The sequence below is a fragment of the Balearica regulorum genome, chromosome 11 (assembly GCF_011004875.1).
Source record: "Balearica regulorum gibbericeps isolate bBalReg1 chromosome 11, bBalReg1.pri, whole genome shotgun sequence".
Taxonomy (NCBI): domain Eukaryota; kingdom Metazoa; phylum Chordata; class Aves; order Gruiformes; family Gruidae; genus Balearica; species Balearica regulorum.
This window is the reverse complement of record NC_046194.1, coordinates 22,846,167-22,862,508: the sequence shown is the minus strand read 5'-3', so window position 1 is coordinate 22,862,508 and position 16,342 is coordinate 22,846,167. Positions and strand designations below refer to the sequence as shown.

The window sequence follows — 16,342 nt, the reverse complement described above, 5'->3', positions numbered from 1 at the left end:
GGAAATCTGGCTTACGGATTCTTTAGTTACAGTATGTGTAAAATGTACTACAACTTTTTTTTAATAACATTTGCTTACTCTGAAGTAAATCTGTTCTTCCAATTTCTCTTGGATTAAAGCACTTTCCATCAGAATCTTCTTCTGTCTGAGAAAGGTAATCTTGGCTAGCTCTGCTTCCTTCTTCTGACAGTCAGGGCACACCGCAGATTCGTGGATTTGAGCTTCTGTCACCTGCAAGATGAGACTTTGATGCAATGAGCAACGTCTGTCCTAGCAAGATGGCCACTTCATTAAGAACAATCAACAAAAATATAGATATGGATACTGTCTAAAGACAAAAATTTACTTTTGTAAGCAGTTGTAAATTATTTCATAATCTTTGTCACAGTATCATCTTCGTGAGCCTGTCTGAATGTTTCCACACTAAATGTATTTCCTTTTCCCCAGGTATTACCCCTTCCAGTACTGATAACTTAGTTTCATTTAAAGTTATCTACTTGTAGCTCAGAACCACAGCGCTGATCTGCAATATACAGATAGGCAAAGTTTCCCTGATGCTTGAGGTTGCATGGAAATTACTGACTTCTTCCACAGAAACTATAATGGTCCAAAAAAAATGAAGTCACATGATTGCCAAGCAACAAATCGGTGACCAGACAAAACCAGCTGTGAGGATGTAGTTATACTGGCAAATATTTGTTTTAATTAGTATAACATCTGACCCTGGGTGGATGCTAAGTCCAAATTACAATTTTGCCAATGTAAATCTATACGTATTTTGCTTGGGTTAAACATGTTTAGAGTACAACCAGCCATTAGTTACTCTTGCTTAATGAGTACCTGATGTATTAATTTCTATGTTAGCTTACCCGCCATGAAATCTTAAGCATATTTAATAGCATTACACAAATCCCAGTATCTGTACATTTGTGAAATACCAATAATTTTATCTGATTTAATTTATACAGATTCCATCTGGTTACAAAAAAGGCAATAAGTTGCCACAACAGCAGTGGAATCAATCCTAGAAAGTCACATCTCAAGTCCCTCTGTCACTCTCTTCCTTGATTTCTTCTCCTCTGCATAAAAATATTATGTGGCAGTAAAGATAGAAGCAAACATAGGAGTCAAAGCACGTTTCTTAGAAAATGTACTACTACAACACTGTAAGACAAATAAAGAGGCAGTAAAAATTCTACAAAATTTGGATGGTGGGTTGGTTAACATTAATGCAATGGAAGAATGCAGACTGATGAAATTCCAAAACAATTTAAACAGACAGAAAGCCCGAAATAATCATCATACCAGAACTGACCTTAAAAGTATTGCTCCCAGCTCACCTGGGACAGGCTTTGCAGAGGAATACGTTATCACTTTTACCATGCTATATGGCAATAAATTAAAGCCAGCAAATGTAATAGAGATAAAACAAAATAAATTACTGTAATTACTATTCAAAGCTCATTTTTTGCTTTATCAGAAATACTTTCCCAGATGCAGACATTCTGCACCAATTTCAAACAAAGTATAGATGTTTGCCAAGGCCCAGATTTAAGTGTAAAGGCATTTGTAGGAAACGGTCACTACTCACATCCACATAACCACATATTCAAATACATCTGCAAGCACAAAGCAAGAATGCAAGTTATCACTGGCCAAAAAAAATACCAGTCTTGAGATTCTTAGATGCAGAGCTGAAGGGAGGAGCTGTGTCAGAACACCTATCCTACAGTGGGAAAACCACACTGGGCTGGTGAAAAAAGACAAGCACTTTGAATTGCATAAAGATGATACAGATGCTTCTAAATAAAGGAACTGATGTCACCACAATTCTATTGGACATGCTTTAATTCTTAATATTACCTAATGTGTAAGAAAACTGGGAGCAGGGAGGGAGGGTTTTGGCTTTGAAGTACTTTTAATACTGGTGTCACATGGACTCCACAATCAAATGATATGCAGAATATGTCTATAAATAACAGGTGAAAATGTACCCAGGAAACAAGCCTTTTTTCTTCAGCTGATCCAGGGATTATTGTGGACTGCAATAACTGACCATCCCAGCCTCGCTCAATGACACAAATCATTATTTTATCACCAGACAATATTTTCTAATGATTTGATTATTTACTAGCAACAGTTCTGCAGGAGCGTCTAACAAAAAAATGAGAAAGGTAAATCTTGAGGTATCAAGCAAAACATCTCCTTCAGAGGCCTGAGTGTGGCAACAGTAAGGTCTGCCTGATTTGATCCTTATATTACAGCTTTTTTCCCCAGTGGTTCTTCCAAAAGCACAGGCAAAATCTAAATTTTTTTCTTCCTTGCAGTACCTGTTTAACAGTCTCTCTGGCATTTTTCAGGCGGATTCTGTTCATTAGCCGACCAGGAACAATGCAGTTCAAGTCACTTGTCCCCCGTTTCTTTGCTGTGAATCCATGCTGCGGCTTTCTTGACTTGCTGTCATTTGCCCGCTTAGAGATCAGCTGCTGACGCATCTTACTTATCTTAATGGTGCAAAAAGACCGGAGAGCATCCAGTTCTCCATCTAATAATTCAGTCATTTCTGTCAGGCATAAATCAACAAAACAAAAGTGTCAATTACTGTATGAGGGGAAGAGAAGAATTACTGGTCTTCTATCTGTGCGACCTCATATTATCTAATAAAAAAACAAACCCAACGTCAAGCCTCGAGGCAATGACTGTAATAACAGCAGTGCAGAGTTTAAATCAAAGTCTGGATGATAACTGTAGGAACTTGCACAATAAATGTCTCTATTTATAGTCTCCAAAGAGGGTAGGGGATAAGAACCCTAAAGAATTTGACTACTTAATGATACGGCACAAATTTATTAGCAAAGGAAGTACTTAAATACTATGACATTAAATAAACTGAGTTTCAATGACTACCTAACACAGGTTTAGCTTCTTCCTACCTGAAACTGCAACTTGCTAAAAAAGATAAATGAATTAACATTTAAAGAGTGCTACTCATCTAGTAACTCTAAGGAGCAATTCACACAACACTGAAAAATTAGAGGCAGTGTCTGTTGAAGTAACACTGGGAAACACCTCAAATACATTCTACAATCTATAGTTAGGCTTTTTTTTTTTTTTTTTGAGGAAATGCAATTATATTAGAAAATACTTTCCTCTAAAGCTTTAATGATCATTTCCTAAATTCTTTATATGACCTTGTTTAAACAATATCTTTCACTCTTTCATCTTCTCTTATCCTTCCCAGTGGCATGCAATAATAAATAAAAACTGAGATTATACTTCAGATGGGCAGGTAAGGATGGATTTACAACTTCATTCAATGCTTAGTGGGAGATTTTCCACAGGCTTAAACACAGCCAATCAATACAGACTAGCTAACATGAGTAATTGCGTTACAATTTCAGTACTTCATGAGCATCAGCATATAACGATGCAGTGTAGTACCAGATGGCCTTAAGAGATACCACTGTTTTCAACTATTTAAACAGGGGACAGTAGCTTTCACTTTTATGTAACTACTGAAGCCCAACTAAACACTAATGTGTGTTGTTAAAGGAGAAATGAGGAGGAGACAAAACATTACAGTAATCATTACTCAAAGTCTCATGAATACCTTTGCACAGAACTAATGCTAGCAGAGATTCCCTTCTCAGGACTCCACTCTGACAGCCAAAAAAAGTCAGACAACTGATAATGACTACACAGGTATGGTACGGTCAGCTTGTTTTAACTCAAAGTACTCAGAAACAAATTATACTGCCCATTTAGCTAGGAAGTCTATCATTTAAACAATCCCTCCATATTGTCTGTTTCACTAATTTTCAGTGATTAACTTCAGTTTTACTTTTTCTAGACAGGCACTGCATATTCCACTGCATATTTCAGGGTGCTTTGTCTGACAACTAGTGCGATGGCATTCCAGTTCTGTGGGCTACCTTGGCATAATCACGACACAAATCCTTAAAACACTGAACAATATGAATGTAAAACTTCACCTAAATATGCTGTGATGAATTTAGTCTCAAGTACACAAAATATAGCTGTGGGATTTTGCAAGGAAACCCAAGCATCTCTTCAGAACTGCAGTTGATCCATATAAAGGATAAGTGGATCTATAGTTTAGACTAAGCAAAGCAGTAATCAGTGAGCTTTGCTTTATGGACAACAAGGAAAAAATTATTTAAGTGCAACTACCACAGTTCAGAATCAATCATTGTAAAACAATTTATTTGTCCTTAGAAGATGATATATCAAATTGACTAAAGACAAAGATATAGTGATATTTCATAGATAGATGAATTAACAATACTTTAAAATGCAATTTAACAAAAATTTTTTCTTGGGCAGGATCATAAACACTTGAGTGGAAACCACCATTTCAGTCATCAGGTCATTTTCCTTACAATTGCATTGTAGAATCCCTGTAAAACAGTGTAAATCACGTGCCACTACTGGGTTTAATCGCACTAATAAAATAGTGGCATATTCATTTATGCTGCACAGAGAATGAATAAAAAGATATAAAAGTTACTGTTGTGGGGAGGAAAACCCTAGAACAAAGCATTTACATATAATAAGTTGAGGACTCAAACGTGCAAGTAAAACACAGGGGGTCTGCTGAACATTTTGTGACTGTTTAATACCAGCCTAATTAATTCACTTAAGTTTCTCCTGACATATAGAAGTGCATTTTAATTAAGAATTGGTTCTAACAGTGCATGAATTGTGTTGCCATATACCCATCCATTGATCATTTGTACCTACAGACATTAGAAGAAACACTAGCAAAGAGAAAAGCAATTTTTAAACCTGACTGCACAACCAATTTCAAAAAGTTACTTGTTTAAATTCATGTTTAACAGTAAATAAGCTCAGAAAGAGTAAAAATTATCAAGGATCAAGTACTTTAATTTTACTGAAACATGAACAAAAAACAATGAGAAAAGTCAGCACACGGTTAAATTCTGAAAAGTTAATCGTTGTGCAGTTAAAAGACTATTTACACTTTCAGATTTTCTTCTAGGTGTATGAGGTTCACCTGTCCTTCAGCTGAAAGAAAAGAGATGCATCCAAGAAGATCTGTGCACTTGCTTTGGCGGTTGGTTTGATTTCTTGTGTCTTTCACATATTTCCTCCTTTCCATCTTTGAACCAGACATGCTCGAATGCTCAATCTCCATTTGCAGTGGCAGACTTAAATGTCACTGCACGTCTGTCTACTGAGAATCCCTGCCAGGGCCAATTACTGTTCCAGAAGTTCATTTTGCTGATGCTTAGTTTCCCCGAATCCTGCATTCCCACACCCTCTTCGCTGGAGAGGAATAAGGCAGGAACAGGTGACAAGAGCAGCAAAACCAGACACCAGAACCGACATCAAGCCAGAGCCATGTATCATACAGCAGTAAGGTCACAAAGCACAGGACATTTAGAAAGTAAAGCACAACAAACTGGGCCAAGAAGCTGCTCTGATTACAGAAGCACTCAGCGTGTACCTGCAGAGATAAGCTAATTGTCATGTCCACATTCTAAACCCTGCTGTGTGGTTTATAACTGAGACCTACAGAAGATTTTGCTTACTGTGTGCAACTACATCTTTAAATATGACATTTTAAATCTAACTGAACGGAGGGAGAAAAAAATCAAGGAAATCTTTATTGAGTTTCCTTGTCCTTTGATGTCCAACTTTGATTTAATAGGAAAACTGGCAGGCATTTTGTTGTTGTTATGCTCTACTAATACTCTATTTTAAGAAAAAATGTAATGGTTAAAGGAGAGAGAATTGTGAAAGGCAGTAACTGATAACTACTCTTCAGCAAGATTTTAACTCTGCATCTCAAGATAACATTTTCCTAATTATCTAAATTGCATTTGTACAATTGAGTGCAGCAGTTCAGATTAACATGCTGACAGTCCAATCAGCAAACAAAGTGCTTGAAAGATTTGTGCAGATAACACAGAACTGATCTAAACAGTCTGAAATATCAGGCTATTTATTACAAATACGAATTTAAAGCAAGTCAAGTTCCCCCAGCATGGTCCAGGTCAGTTCCCACCAACATTAGTGAGAAAACAGTAAGAACCTTGCAGAGTCCATGTCTTTCGGAAGAAGCTCATTCTTTCCCAGTTCCAGAGAGGCATTAATGAACTCCAACTGTCTTTACAAGCAGGGTTTTCCATTTAGATGTTGCTGGCTGGAATTTCCCTATCTAGCCTACATTAATACTATTCTACTATAGAATCAGAAGCCTGGAATCTCAGGGCCTAACTAGGTCTGCAGGAATCCCACAACCTGTCCATGTTATCAAGCAGTAAGCTTTGGTGCTGAAAAGCTCAGGAATAGGAAAGAGAACCAGTATGGACTATTGGGTACCTGCTCCCTTCTTCAAACAGAGCAGTAGGATGTTTGCTCAGTTCTTATAAGTAGATTACTACTACTTTTAATAAATACCTTTAATAAGCTGCTACCATTATTTGGTAAGTCAATAATTAAATGCTTGGACATATGAAAATTTGTTTGCAAAGTGAATATAAACTAGATGTAGTCAGAAATACTCTGGACAAGCTGGAAAAAATCTGATGCAGAAAAATAAAGACGTACTTCCCTCAGTGCACACACGTCTATGCGTACATGCATTGTCGTTTCACCTTAATAACACAAACCACGGGTATTTATTTGCCAGTAACTACACTGCCCTTTTTTACTGTTAGATTTCCCATCGTTGACACCACTATCATAATAACAATAACAGTTAAATCGGTAATATTGACTGAACTGTATTTCAGCCACAACACTGCCTGATTCTGCTCAAACATTTCTATGCCTCTAAATAACACACACTAACAACTAAAGTGCTCTCACTTTTGCCAGCAATAGTGCAGTGGTAACACTGCAGAAAAAGAAGTGAGCAAAACGTTTAACGTACACACGTTACAAACAAAGGTGGGAGCAAACTTCCAAATGCAGTACAAGTCAGAGCATTAAAAAGCCCCACTTGAACTTTCAGATACATCTAAGTTGAACAACTGCAGTTTCCTGTGGTAAATTTTAAAGATGACTAATGGTCTTTGGAATAATCTATATGGAATTGGAGACTTACAGTAATTCTGTGACGCATCAGTCTAATAACAGCTAGTTGCTACAACACTGGGGTAGAGGGCCAGAAGAGGAAGACAGAAAGACAACTGTGACAAAAATGTCTCACTTCTCTTGAGGCCCGCATCTAAGTTTTTCTTCTTTCAACCCACAAAGACAACTACGAAAAGTCAGAATCGCATTCCCAAATGCAAACCAGGATTTTTTTCTCTCCCCCTCACATTTAACCCTATCGGTAATAAGATAATAAAAACAATTTTTGTTTTATTACCTGAAGACAAATTCAAAAGTACCATGCATGCTCAGTGCATATATCATTTGTTCTGCTTGAATTTACTGAGGGGACTAACTGCACAGCAATCTCATTCCAGGTGAGCTCATCTATTGTATTTTTTATTTTAAAAAAAGTGTAACTTTCAAGGGAAAGCTGTGTAGAGATGGAAAGCTTCCTCAACATTATACTGTTGTTTATCATTCATTCAATGAATCTGAATTCAGCAGGTCCTTTTCAATTTCTCTGTAAATCAAATGGTCACAAGATTCTGATGTATTTTAGGAAGATTATTTCAGAGGAACTCGCGAGGAGAAGCCTCTCTACTACAGATGAGATGATCTGCATTAACTGTCTTCTCATTTGACTAAATGGCAGTCTTGGAAAACCAGCAATAGAAAGATAAATGCTGAAAATGAGTCAGGAACTCATAACATTGACTCATCACTGTTGTGAATGAGCTATACAATTAAGAATAGCCTAAAAATGATCTTAGGTCATGTTTTCCTCTGATACATGGACGGTTTGAGGATGCTTGCACACAAATGCAATGCCATGAAGTACCTAGGCCGGAGGACCTCCCTGGTTAATCACTCTTACAGGTGACCCACAAAACTTCTGAGTTTGTTCACTTTTCACGCACATACCGACTGAGGAAGATTCCCCTTCTGCTTCAATTATTTTTTGCTCAACTACAGCTTTCTTGCTCTTTTTGTAATTAAAAATAGTATCTCTGACCCACTTTTTCTTTAGAAAGACTTAAGCAGGACTTGCATCCCACCATCTGCTCTCACAGTTGCTTGCATAACCAGTACATGCAAAGAGCATCCTTCCTTCCTCCCTTCCCTTCTCCTCCTCCATACACTACATCATTGTGTTGGTTAAAGCTGCTCCATTGTTCTTGCCAAAATCGGTGCCCTGCTGCCTCCCTCAGCTTGGGAAAGGAACTAAAACATGGCAAACAAGTACTTCAGTAATTAACACAACTGATTAATAGGGGGGAAAACATTTCACACAATAAATTCTGAAGTCATGCTTACTTTGGAGGGGGAAAAAAAATACACTCCTAGTACAAGTACAGCTGGAGAGAAAAAAAGAAAAACTAAACAGTCCAGTAAAATTTTGAGGATTACAGTTAAATTTAAAACATGGATACATTTTTTACTGTTATTTATCCAGACCTTGCGATAATGCATCACTAGGATAGTGTCACTATGTCAGGAGCATCAAAGCCATGTGCATTAGGGGCGACAAACTGCTTTCAGAGAAAGCATAAAACAGAAACTTAGTACTTAATTACCTGGCTAATTAAGCCAGGCTAATTACCTGGCTTAACTTTAAAAGCTTGTATACAAAATTTAAGTCTAGTTAAAAGTTTACATCCCCTTTCAAAAGAAACAAGAATTATAACCTCTACTAAAGTTACGGAACTCACCAGCATGTGTTTTGTCTTGCTTAACGCCAGCTTCTTTATTTTTTAGATCGACCCATTTTCCCAGGACATCTCTTTCTATAGCTGCAGAATCCACTACTTCAGACTGCTCATCTACAATGACAAAAGGTAGTTTTGAACATACATTGTAAAGAAAACAGGACTGCAGAAAAACAAAGCGGGAAATTAATAATCCTCCACTTGAATGTGACTGTTTTCCCTGTAGAGGGAAAAGAAATCCTGAGCCATACGACTATATAGATGATATCAGTGATTTCAGGATGAAGTGCTGAACAAGCTTCTGTCCCAAAGTGTCTCATATTGCTCATTTCTAAGCACCCCACTGAACGACAATATAGGATGCACTGAGAAAATCAGAGACAACTGCTTAGAGCTTGTTGACACATCCAATTTTATGTGTAACGCTAACTTAACCTCAGTCTACCTCCTCCCTCATTTCAGCATCATCGCTTGTTTTCAGCCCTGAATAGGCTCATTTGTGGCAGTACTAGGTACTCTTGGGAGCCCAGGTGAGCTGTCTCAAGGTATCGATCCAAGTGAAAAATAACATGGGGCAGGGGAAATAAAAAAATCTGAATCAGCTCCCTGTTCTCCAGCTTGTTCCAGCACAACTCCAGTTCCACAGAAACTGAGGAAACAGCAAAGATGTGAAGGGAACAGCTAGGAAAAGACAAAAGACTTAAGAGGTCTGAAAAGTCACCGCCACTGACAACAAGATGCATACGGCGAGGTCCCAGTTCCAAATACTGAGCACACTCAGGAAGCACCTGACTTCCATACTCTGCTTTCAGGGTACTAATAGCAAATTCAGTGGGCTTATACAAGCAAATAATGTGTCTCTATGGGGACACCAGCATGACAGGTTTCCTATAGTTTTCATTATTTATATATGCTGTTCTCTGTAAGATATACACCACAAAAAGCGATCAATTTCCCAAAATATTTTTCTATGAATTATTCCTTAGTTACTCATTTAACTGGTAGTATCCAGAGACTCCATAATTTTATGAAACATTAACCTTGTAAAGATAAAAAGTGGTAACAGTTATTAAAAATACCTCTATGCACACAGCAAGGATTCCTCCAAGCATGTACTGCTTGATGCCAGAAATAAGGATTTCAATGGTTAGATATGGAATAATTTTTTTAAAATTGTTTTATCTCCAGAAAAAAAAAAATGTTTAGTAAAACCTATCATTTGTAAAAAAACAAAAACTTTAAGCTAAACTGTTAAATCTATTACACTTCAATTATATCAATGTAGCATGATATGACACCAAGGCTATTCAGGTTTTTGAAGCACTGATATCTAATTTATATTCTGGGCTACAATAAACAGGGTTTACATTCATGTACATGCATCTGACAGCCAATTTTGTCCTGCATTGTTGGGATATCGTACTAAACAGTATTTTGAAAGGATTCCTAAGTATAACAGTACTGGTTACTACTGCAGAGTGAAAAAAAAACCCAGCCCACAGTAAAATGTTGGATGGATGAGGGACAGGAACATGTCTACTGGACTTGTCTATAGTGGGAAAAGAAACAGCTTGCCAATTTTGAAGTATAGACAAGATTAATTATATATTGGTATATGCCAGCTGATCAAGTTGAACTGAGTAGAATCAGATTACAAGAGTAACAGCTAACAGATGTTAAAATATATCTTAACTCTATGCTACTTTAGAAAAATATATTTAAAATGTTGTATCTAATTTTTAAATCTATGTTTCTACATGCTGACAAGCTCCCAGGCTAAAGAGATTTAAAAAAATATTCACCTCTTCAAGTACTCACAGTACTTCCCAGACCAAACTTTGAGAAAAGGAGAATGTAGAATGACAGAGAACCCCACAGACAGAAGAAAACCTAACAAGACATTAGGGCAGTTAGCTTACGTCCTGCTGCCTGCTTCCTCATCACTCATCCTGTCCAGCTTTAAGGTATTATCTAGCCCTCTTCAGTATTTCAAGTCCTGGAACTTTCCCTGTGTCCTTGGAAATAATATTTTATGGCCCAGCTACCTTCATAAATGGTAACTCAGTCAAGATATCTTGCAGATATTTTTTTAACATGCCAAAAGAATTTCAGCATCATAAGATTACTAAGGAAGGGTTTCCATGGCCAAATCGTACCCTTCTGCACATAGCTGCCAGCAAATCCTGAAAGCACAAACCACAGATCTAGTCAGCATACCGAGATTCTCCTGCTTTGCACATCCAGAACACTGTACACAATTTTTACACTTTTATTTTTGCTGATTCAAGTCTCCACTGCACTGACTTAAAGCTATGAAAGACAGGTCTCAAGCATGGTAAGCTCTGCATACCTGCAAGATTTTGGCCTGCCAACTGCGACATGCTTGCCAAAGTATCTCACGCAGCAGATGACTCTAAATCCCCTGTGGAACAATACAGTTCAGACAGTTTGCTCTCTCACTGCCAGCAGGCTGCTTCCTCCTCGCTGAAGGGCTCAAAGTTATTTTCTGAATAATCCAAACCAGAGCTGCTGTAACCCTGGCTCAATTCCGTCCGTCACTTTTCATAGTTACCAGAGCTATCTGCTGAGGCAGTCGTCATGGTGCAGCACTGCAAATAAAAACAAAAGCATGTAACAGCTTCAATTATACAGGAAGAATGACTGGATAACTTAGAGAAACAGGGGACATATGGAGGCCTATTACAGCTCAGCTTACACTCCATTTAGGTACCACAACACGTGGACGAAACAACTAATTAATCAGTGCACTGGATCGAGGCAACACCTTTCAAAGCACCACTGCTGATCACAGGGCATCACTAAGGTCCACTGGGTGAGCACATAGTAACAATTATCATTGCATATTAGCAATGAATTCTGAGCAGCATTCCTTAAATCTGTAGTAAATTACAGTAACGCTTGGATAAAATCATTTGTGAAAACAAAAAAAATAATTTTAAAAGTGGTATCTTTTTCCCTTCAGATTATTAAGTCTCTCACCACTCAGAAATGCAAAACCTCCTTGTTCTGCTTAGATTTCTTCTAGAAAATTAAAAAGAAAACATAACCATCATTTGAGATCTGGCTGACGCTCTCAAATGAGGAGTCATGCTCCCAATGTGGGGAAAAAAAAAAAAGTTCTCTAGATTCAAGCTCCAGGAACAAAACAGACCTCAGATATTTACCTATCACGTAACGGATATAGTTTAAAGCTTTGTTCTTACTTATTTTACCGTTTTTTTATTAGAATGATGCAATATTTCTTCTTAAATTCTTTGAATTTAAGGACCCAAGTAACTTTGTCCTCAATAATTTTGCTCCCATTTCTTCCCTACCCTCCTGACGTAAGGAGACTAAATGTATGGGCAACATCCCTCTGGAAAGACTCTTGCAGCAGTCACAGTCATGGCTCCTTCATCAGAAAAATGGGAAACCCAACGTGGTAACAGTAGGTAGAAAAAGGCACTTTCTGGCATGCCCTAAATTCAGGTATGCCACTGTACTTAGCGTTTATTACTGAGGTTTAGGCAACTTTGGTTTAAAGGTGCTGACTTTGGCCATTTCCCTCCTGAATACGCTATGGTGCCTGTTTTACATGCCACGTTACTGCCCAAGTCTTTCTGTGCACTGTATGAAGACCTTGCACCCCTAAAACAAATTCAGAACTTCTTTCCCAAGGCTAGACTTCCAAAACTAATCTGTAGTGCCAAATTTCTAAGTCCAAAGGTTTTCTTTTTGTTTAAACGTGGTCCCAAAAATTAAAGAATTGTTCTGAACTCAACTTCAAATATTAATAAACATTAAGTAATACTTTTGTTCATTACACCACCACTGATTCAGGCTGGAGATTGGTTATTAAGATCAGATCTAGTGGAGAAAAACAAAAGGAAATGCAAATAGAGAGTCCATTAGTTGTGCAGCCCACAGCTGACCTAGGAAGTAGCAGCTGCACAAGCAGCACCTGGATGGTGAAGGAGTGAGATGAATTCCAGCAAGTAACATGACTGGCTGAACTAGAAGTGCTTCATAATATCAGATATGGCTAATATTAGCTGATTTTCACAGTGAAGAATAGGTATTTATTACAACATCAACAGATAAGTAACTCGGAAGCTATAAGTACACTTATACATAGCAAATAAAGCATGTTTATAGACAACTTTAAAGTTGCATCTGCTATCATACAGCTTTTATTCCTCACAAGGTTGAGGTAATATCTACCTGAACAGACTGGCAGAAAGCAAGCTCAGTGCTTCAGTAAAGGTTCTGAAAAACAGAAGACACAGAAGTGTCTGAATTGCTTTTCTAAGGATCACTTTGTCTTACAGACATGGTGACAAAACCTTCACCACCACTGACAGGAGGCTGCTGCAATATAACTGAATATGGGAACCACGTCAGAAGAAAACCCAATGGAACAAAGCTCCATCCTCTCGGTAGGCAAAAATGTGATTACAACACACCACGCTCAGGAAAAACGTACATTTCCACCAAATAGCAGCCAATTAAGAAATTCTTCTACATGTGCTTTCTAGTTAAAGCCCAAAGAAAACAGAGGTGGCGTGTTTTATTTATGGTTTGTTGTTTTGGTTTAGGTTGTTGGTTGGTTGGGTTTTTTTTATTTCACAATCCTGCGTCTCCTGGCTGAAAACATTAATTTTTCAAAACTATCTAACATATACTTCAACTGCAAAATTCCCTTTTAGAAAACCCTAACAGGAACCAGGCTACCTCTCACCGCCGGCACAGACATCAGGCCTCCCCGCAGCCCCAGCGGCCTGACCCCAGCGCTGAGCCCCCCCGCACATGAACCTGCCCAGCTTTCCCAGGTTTCTCTCACAAGGCCGGTAACTTGTCACGCAGAAGGGACTCGCATCCATGCCTGGCCTCCTCCGGCTCCCCGCGAAGCCCCGCTGACACCCGGCACCTTGCCCTCCAGCCGTGCTTCCCCTCAGAAGGCGCCCACCTCTCCTCACACCGCCGCCAGAGACGGAGCTCCTTACCCAGGCCCGCCAGCACACCGAGAACCGGCGGCCTGCCACACCGACCCCGCTTCAGCACTGAAAGGTGCCCCGGGGCGTTGCGCTACCAGCTGCGGCGGCACGGAAGGGCCGTTGAGCCCCGAGCGGCGCTGACGGGACCGGGACCGGCCGCGCCACAGGCCGAAGCCGCGCAGAACCACCCTCACAGGGCGGCCTTGAGCGGACGCGGCGCCCCACGCTTCCCGCCGCTCCCCCCGGCCCCACGGCGGGCGGCTCCGGCCGAGGGGAAGGGAAGGGAGCAGCGGGGGAGGGCAGGCCGGTTCCCGCTGCGCCCGGCTCCGCCCCGTCTCGTCGCGGGGGGAGGCAGCCGGGAGGCCGGGGGCGCTGAGAGGGCGACGGAGCGGCCGAAGGGGCTCGTCAGGGCGAAGGGGCGATGTGAGAAGGGTGCTGCGGGGCAGCGTGAGGGCCCGGCGGGGTCAGTGAGGAGCGGCGAGGGCCTGGCCTGACTGGCCGTACCGCCGTCTCCCTCATGTCCCCCCCTGCCCCTTAGGCAGAGATAACCTTTCGTTAAAATACTTCTTGCTTTTCTATAGTTGCTCTTTTTATATTGAAAGCACGGCCTCGGAGGGGCAGGAGCACGGCGGGGCCGGACGTGCACTAGCGAGCTGGACGGGACAGGGCAGGTGCTGCTGCAGGTCATGGCAAGGCTGGGCCCATGGCTTGGGGTGCCGGGGACTTGGTGGCAGCCTGGGGCCTACCTGATTCTGCTAGGTGTAGCGTAGCTGCAGCCTTGGATGCGACACTGTCGTGGAAATAAGGTGCAAGAAGTTCGTATTTCAGGGGATGAAACCTACCTGTAGCTTGAGGTCCCATTTCAATAGGTACACCGTGATAAAAGCAGTTCTTCTGTGTACTGGGATTTTGAGTTAATTTTGCTATTTCAGGTTAGCTAATACCACTTTTTTTTCTTTCAGGGAAGTAATTCTTTTCATCAAGAAAAGCTTATTCTTCAGTTCTGGGATGCATAGCGTGTTGTCTGTCGCATGTAAGTCCCTCAGGTATTTTATCCTCATAAGCACCTCGCACTGTGTTTGGACTGACTTGCCAAGGTCTCAGCTTGGCTGAGATCTTTAGGACAGAGATCTTGTCTTCTCTCATGTTTGATTAAGTGCAGCACAGGATGTTAGCAGCTCAAGTGAACTTGTTTCTCTTGAAAGTGAGAACTCTGTGTGCTGCAGCTATACCTACAATATAAAGAAAGTTTGGCCAGCATAATGCGATAGATCCACAGTGTCACAAAAGAGTAAATAAATGCAGTGATGCAGTGGTGTGTAAAGCAAAATGGAATAAACAGGTCTGCCTACATATTGTTCAAATGTTTTAAGATTCAGTTGTTCACTGCTTTCTGCAGAGAGTGGACTGCTTGGTGCTGGCCCTTTTCATCTAGCTTGCTACAAGAAATTAAAATAATTTACACATGATAAACATTTCTTTTACATTTTCCATCCATACAAATTATAGTAGTGGTCAGAGAGGTGTGCAACTGTGAGCGGAAGGGGCAATTACCCATACTGCAGGAGGAAGTCACCTGAATACCAATGAGACTTAGGCTGTCAACACTACGGAGGGAGAAAAATGTAATTAAGAAAGTATATCCCATTTAGATCAGCAAAATCTGCATTGTGTACTAAGCCTCTCCAACCCAAAGATTCACCTTTCATTGATTGCTCTATGTTGTATTTTCCTTCTCAGGAAAGTAATGTGGCAAACAAGGTAGCAAGCACCCAAGCTGAGTAAGATCAGTACCAGGAAGAATCTAAGAGGTAGGCTGACAGTTTTCATGCTCTGGGTTATAAACGATGGTGAAATAGGATTGGGAGAAACATTACCTTTTCTTTAAAAGTCTAATCAAGATAGACAGAGAATAACACAGAATAACTAAGAATAACACAGATCCTTGCGGTTCCCACTAAATACCTCCCTGCCAGCTTGATACTTCATTATTTATCATCGTCCTTTTTTTTTTATGGTAACGGTTGACAGTAGATTATTTCTGACCTGGTTGGTATTTGAATTTATTCCGTAGAGGTTAAAGACTTTGTAGTTTCATATTCTCGATCCTTTTTAAAATTCAGAATTTTAGAGCATGGAAAATATATTGTTCTATCAAGTTTATTTCTCTGACATTTATTCAGTGGAGAGTGTGATCCTAATATTAAAGGCTTTTGATTTGAAGCCCAGGATACAGATAATTCTTTTCACTGGTCTTCACTAAAACAGGTCATTTTATCACTGTGGTTCCCCTTGTTGGTGTCTAGGAAGTTACTATGTTGAACGGCATGATTATTAGAACCAGTATTTGTTTTTAAAGGATTTGTGGGTGATAATAGATGGCTCAACCCAGTTGTGTCAGAAAGTATTAAGATTTCTGTCTGCTAATGTCATGGAGTTGGTCCTATATAGAGCCATAAATAATATTGTGTGAGAAGCAGCGACAGGCTTTTACTCCAGCTCCTCTTTTTATCATATGTTATATTAAATTTGAACACATTTGTTGAATTCCTTTGT

The 16,342-nt window shown here is 39.8% G+C and overlaps 1 protein-coding gene and 1 long non-coding RNA gene across 4 annotated transcripts in view; one reads left to right on the top strand and one right to left on the bottom strand.

Moving 5' to 3' along the window:
• Positions 1-13,936, bottom strand: part of C11H8orf48 (chromosome 11 C8orf48 homolog) — a 59,653-nt gene extending 45,717 nt beyond the window's left edge. For 2 of the 3 annotated variants that reach the window (XM_075763729.1, XM_075763727.1), the window contains exons 1-6: positions 13,796-13,936; positions 13,014-13,058; positions 11,143-11,401; positions 8,796-8,906; positions 2,331-2,563; positions 79-231 (exon numbers count right to left, since the gene is read on the bottom strand). In XM_075763729.1, coding sequence (XP_075619844.1) covers positions 79-231; positions 2,331-2,563; positions 8,796-8,906; positions 11,143-11,173 — 528 coding nt within the window. In that variant the 5' untranslated portion in view covers positions 11,174-11,401; positions 13,014-13,058; positions 13,796-13,936. Of the gene's footprint in view, positions 1-78; positions 232-2,330; positions 2,564-8,795; positions 8,907-11,142; positions 11,402-13,013; positions 13,059-13,632; positions 13,769-13,795 lie in introns of those variants that run through there. The other variant, XM_075763728.1, reaches the window with a different exon arrangement.
• LOC142603396 (uncharacterized) overlaps positions 13,731-16,342 on the top strand; it is a 31,021-nt gene continuing 28,409 nt past the window's right edge. The window contains exons 1-3 of the long non-coding RNA XR_012837322.1: positions 13,731-13,859; positions 14,749-14,819; positions 15,527-15,597. This is a non-coding gene — a long non-coding RNA (uncharacterized LOC142603396). The remainder of the gene's footprint in view (positions 13,860-14,748; positions 14,820-15,526; positions 15,598-16,342) is intronic.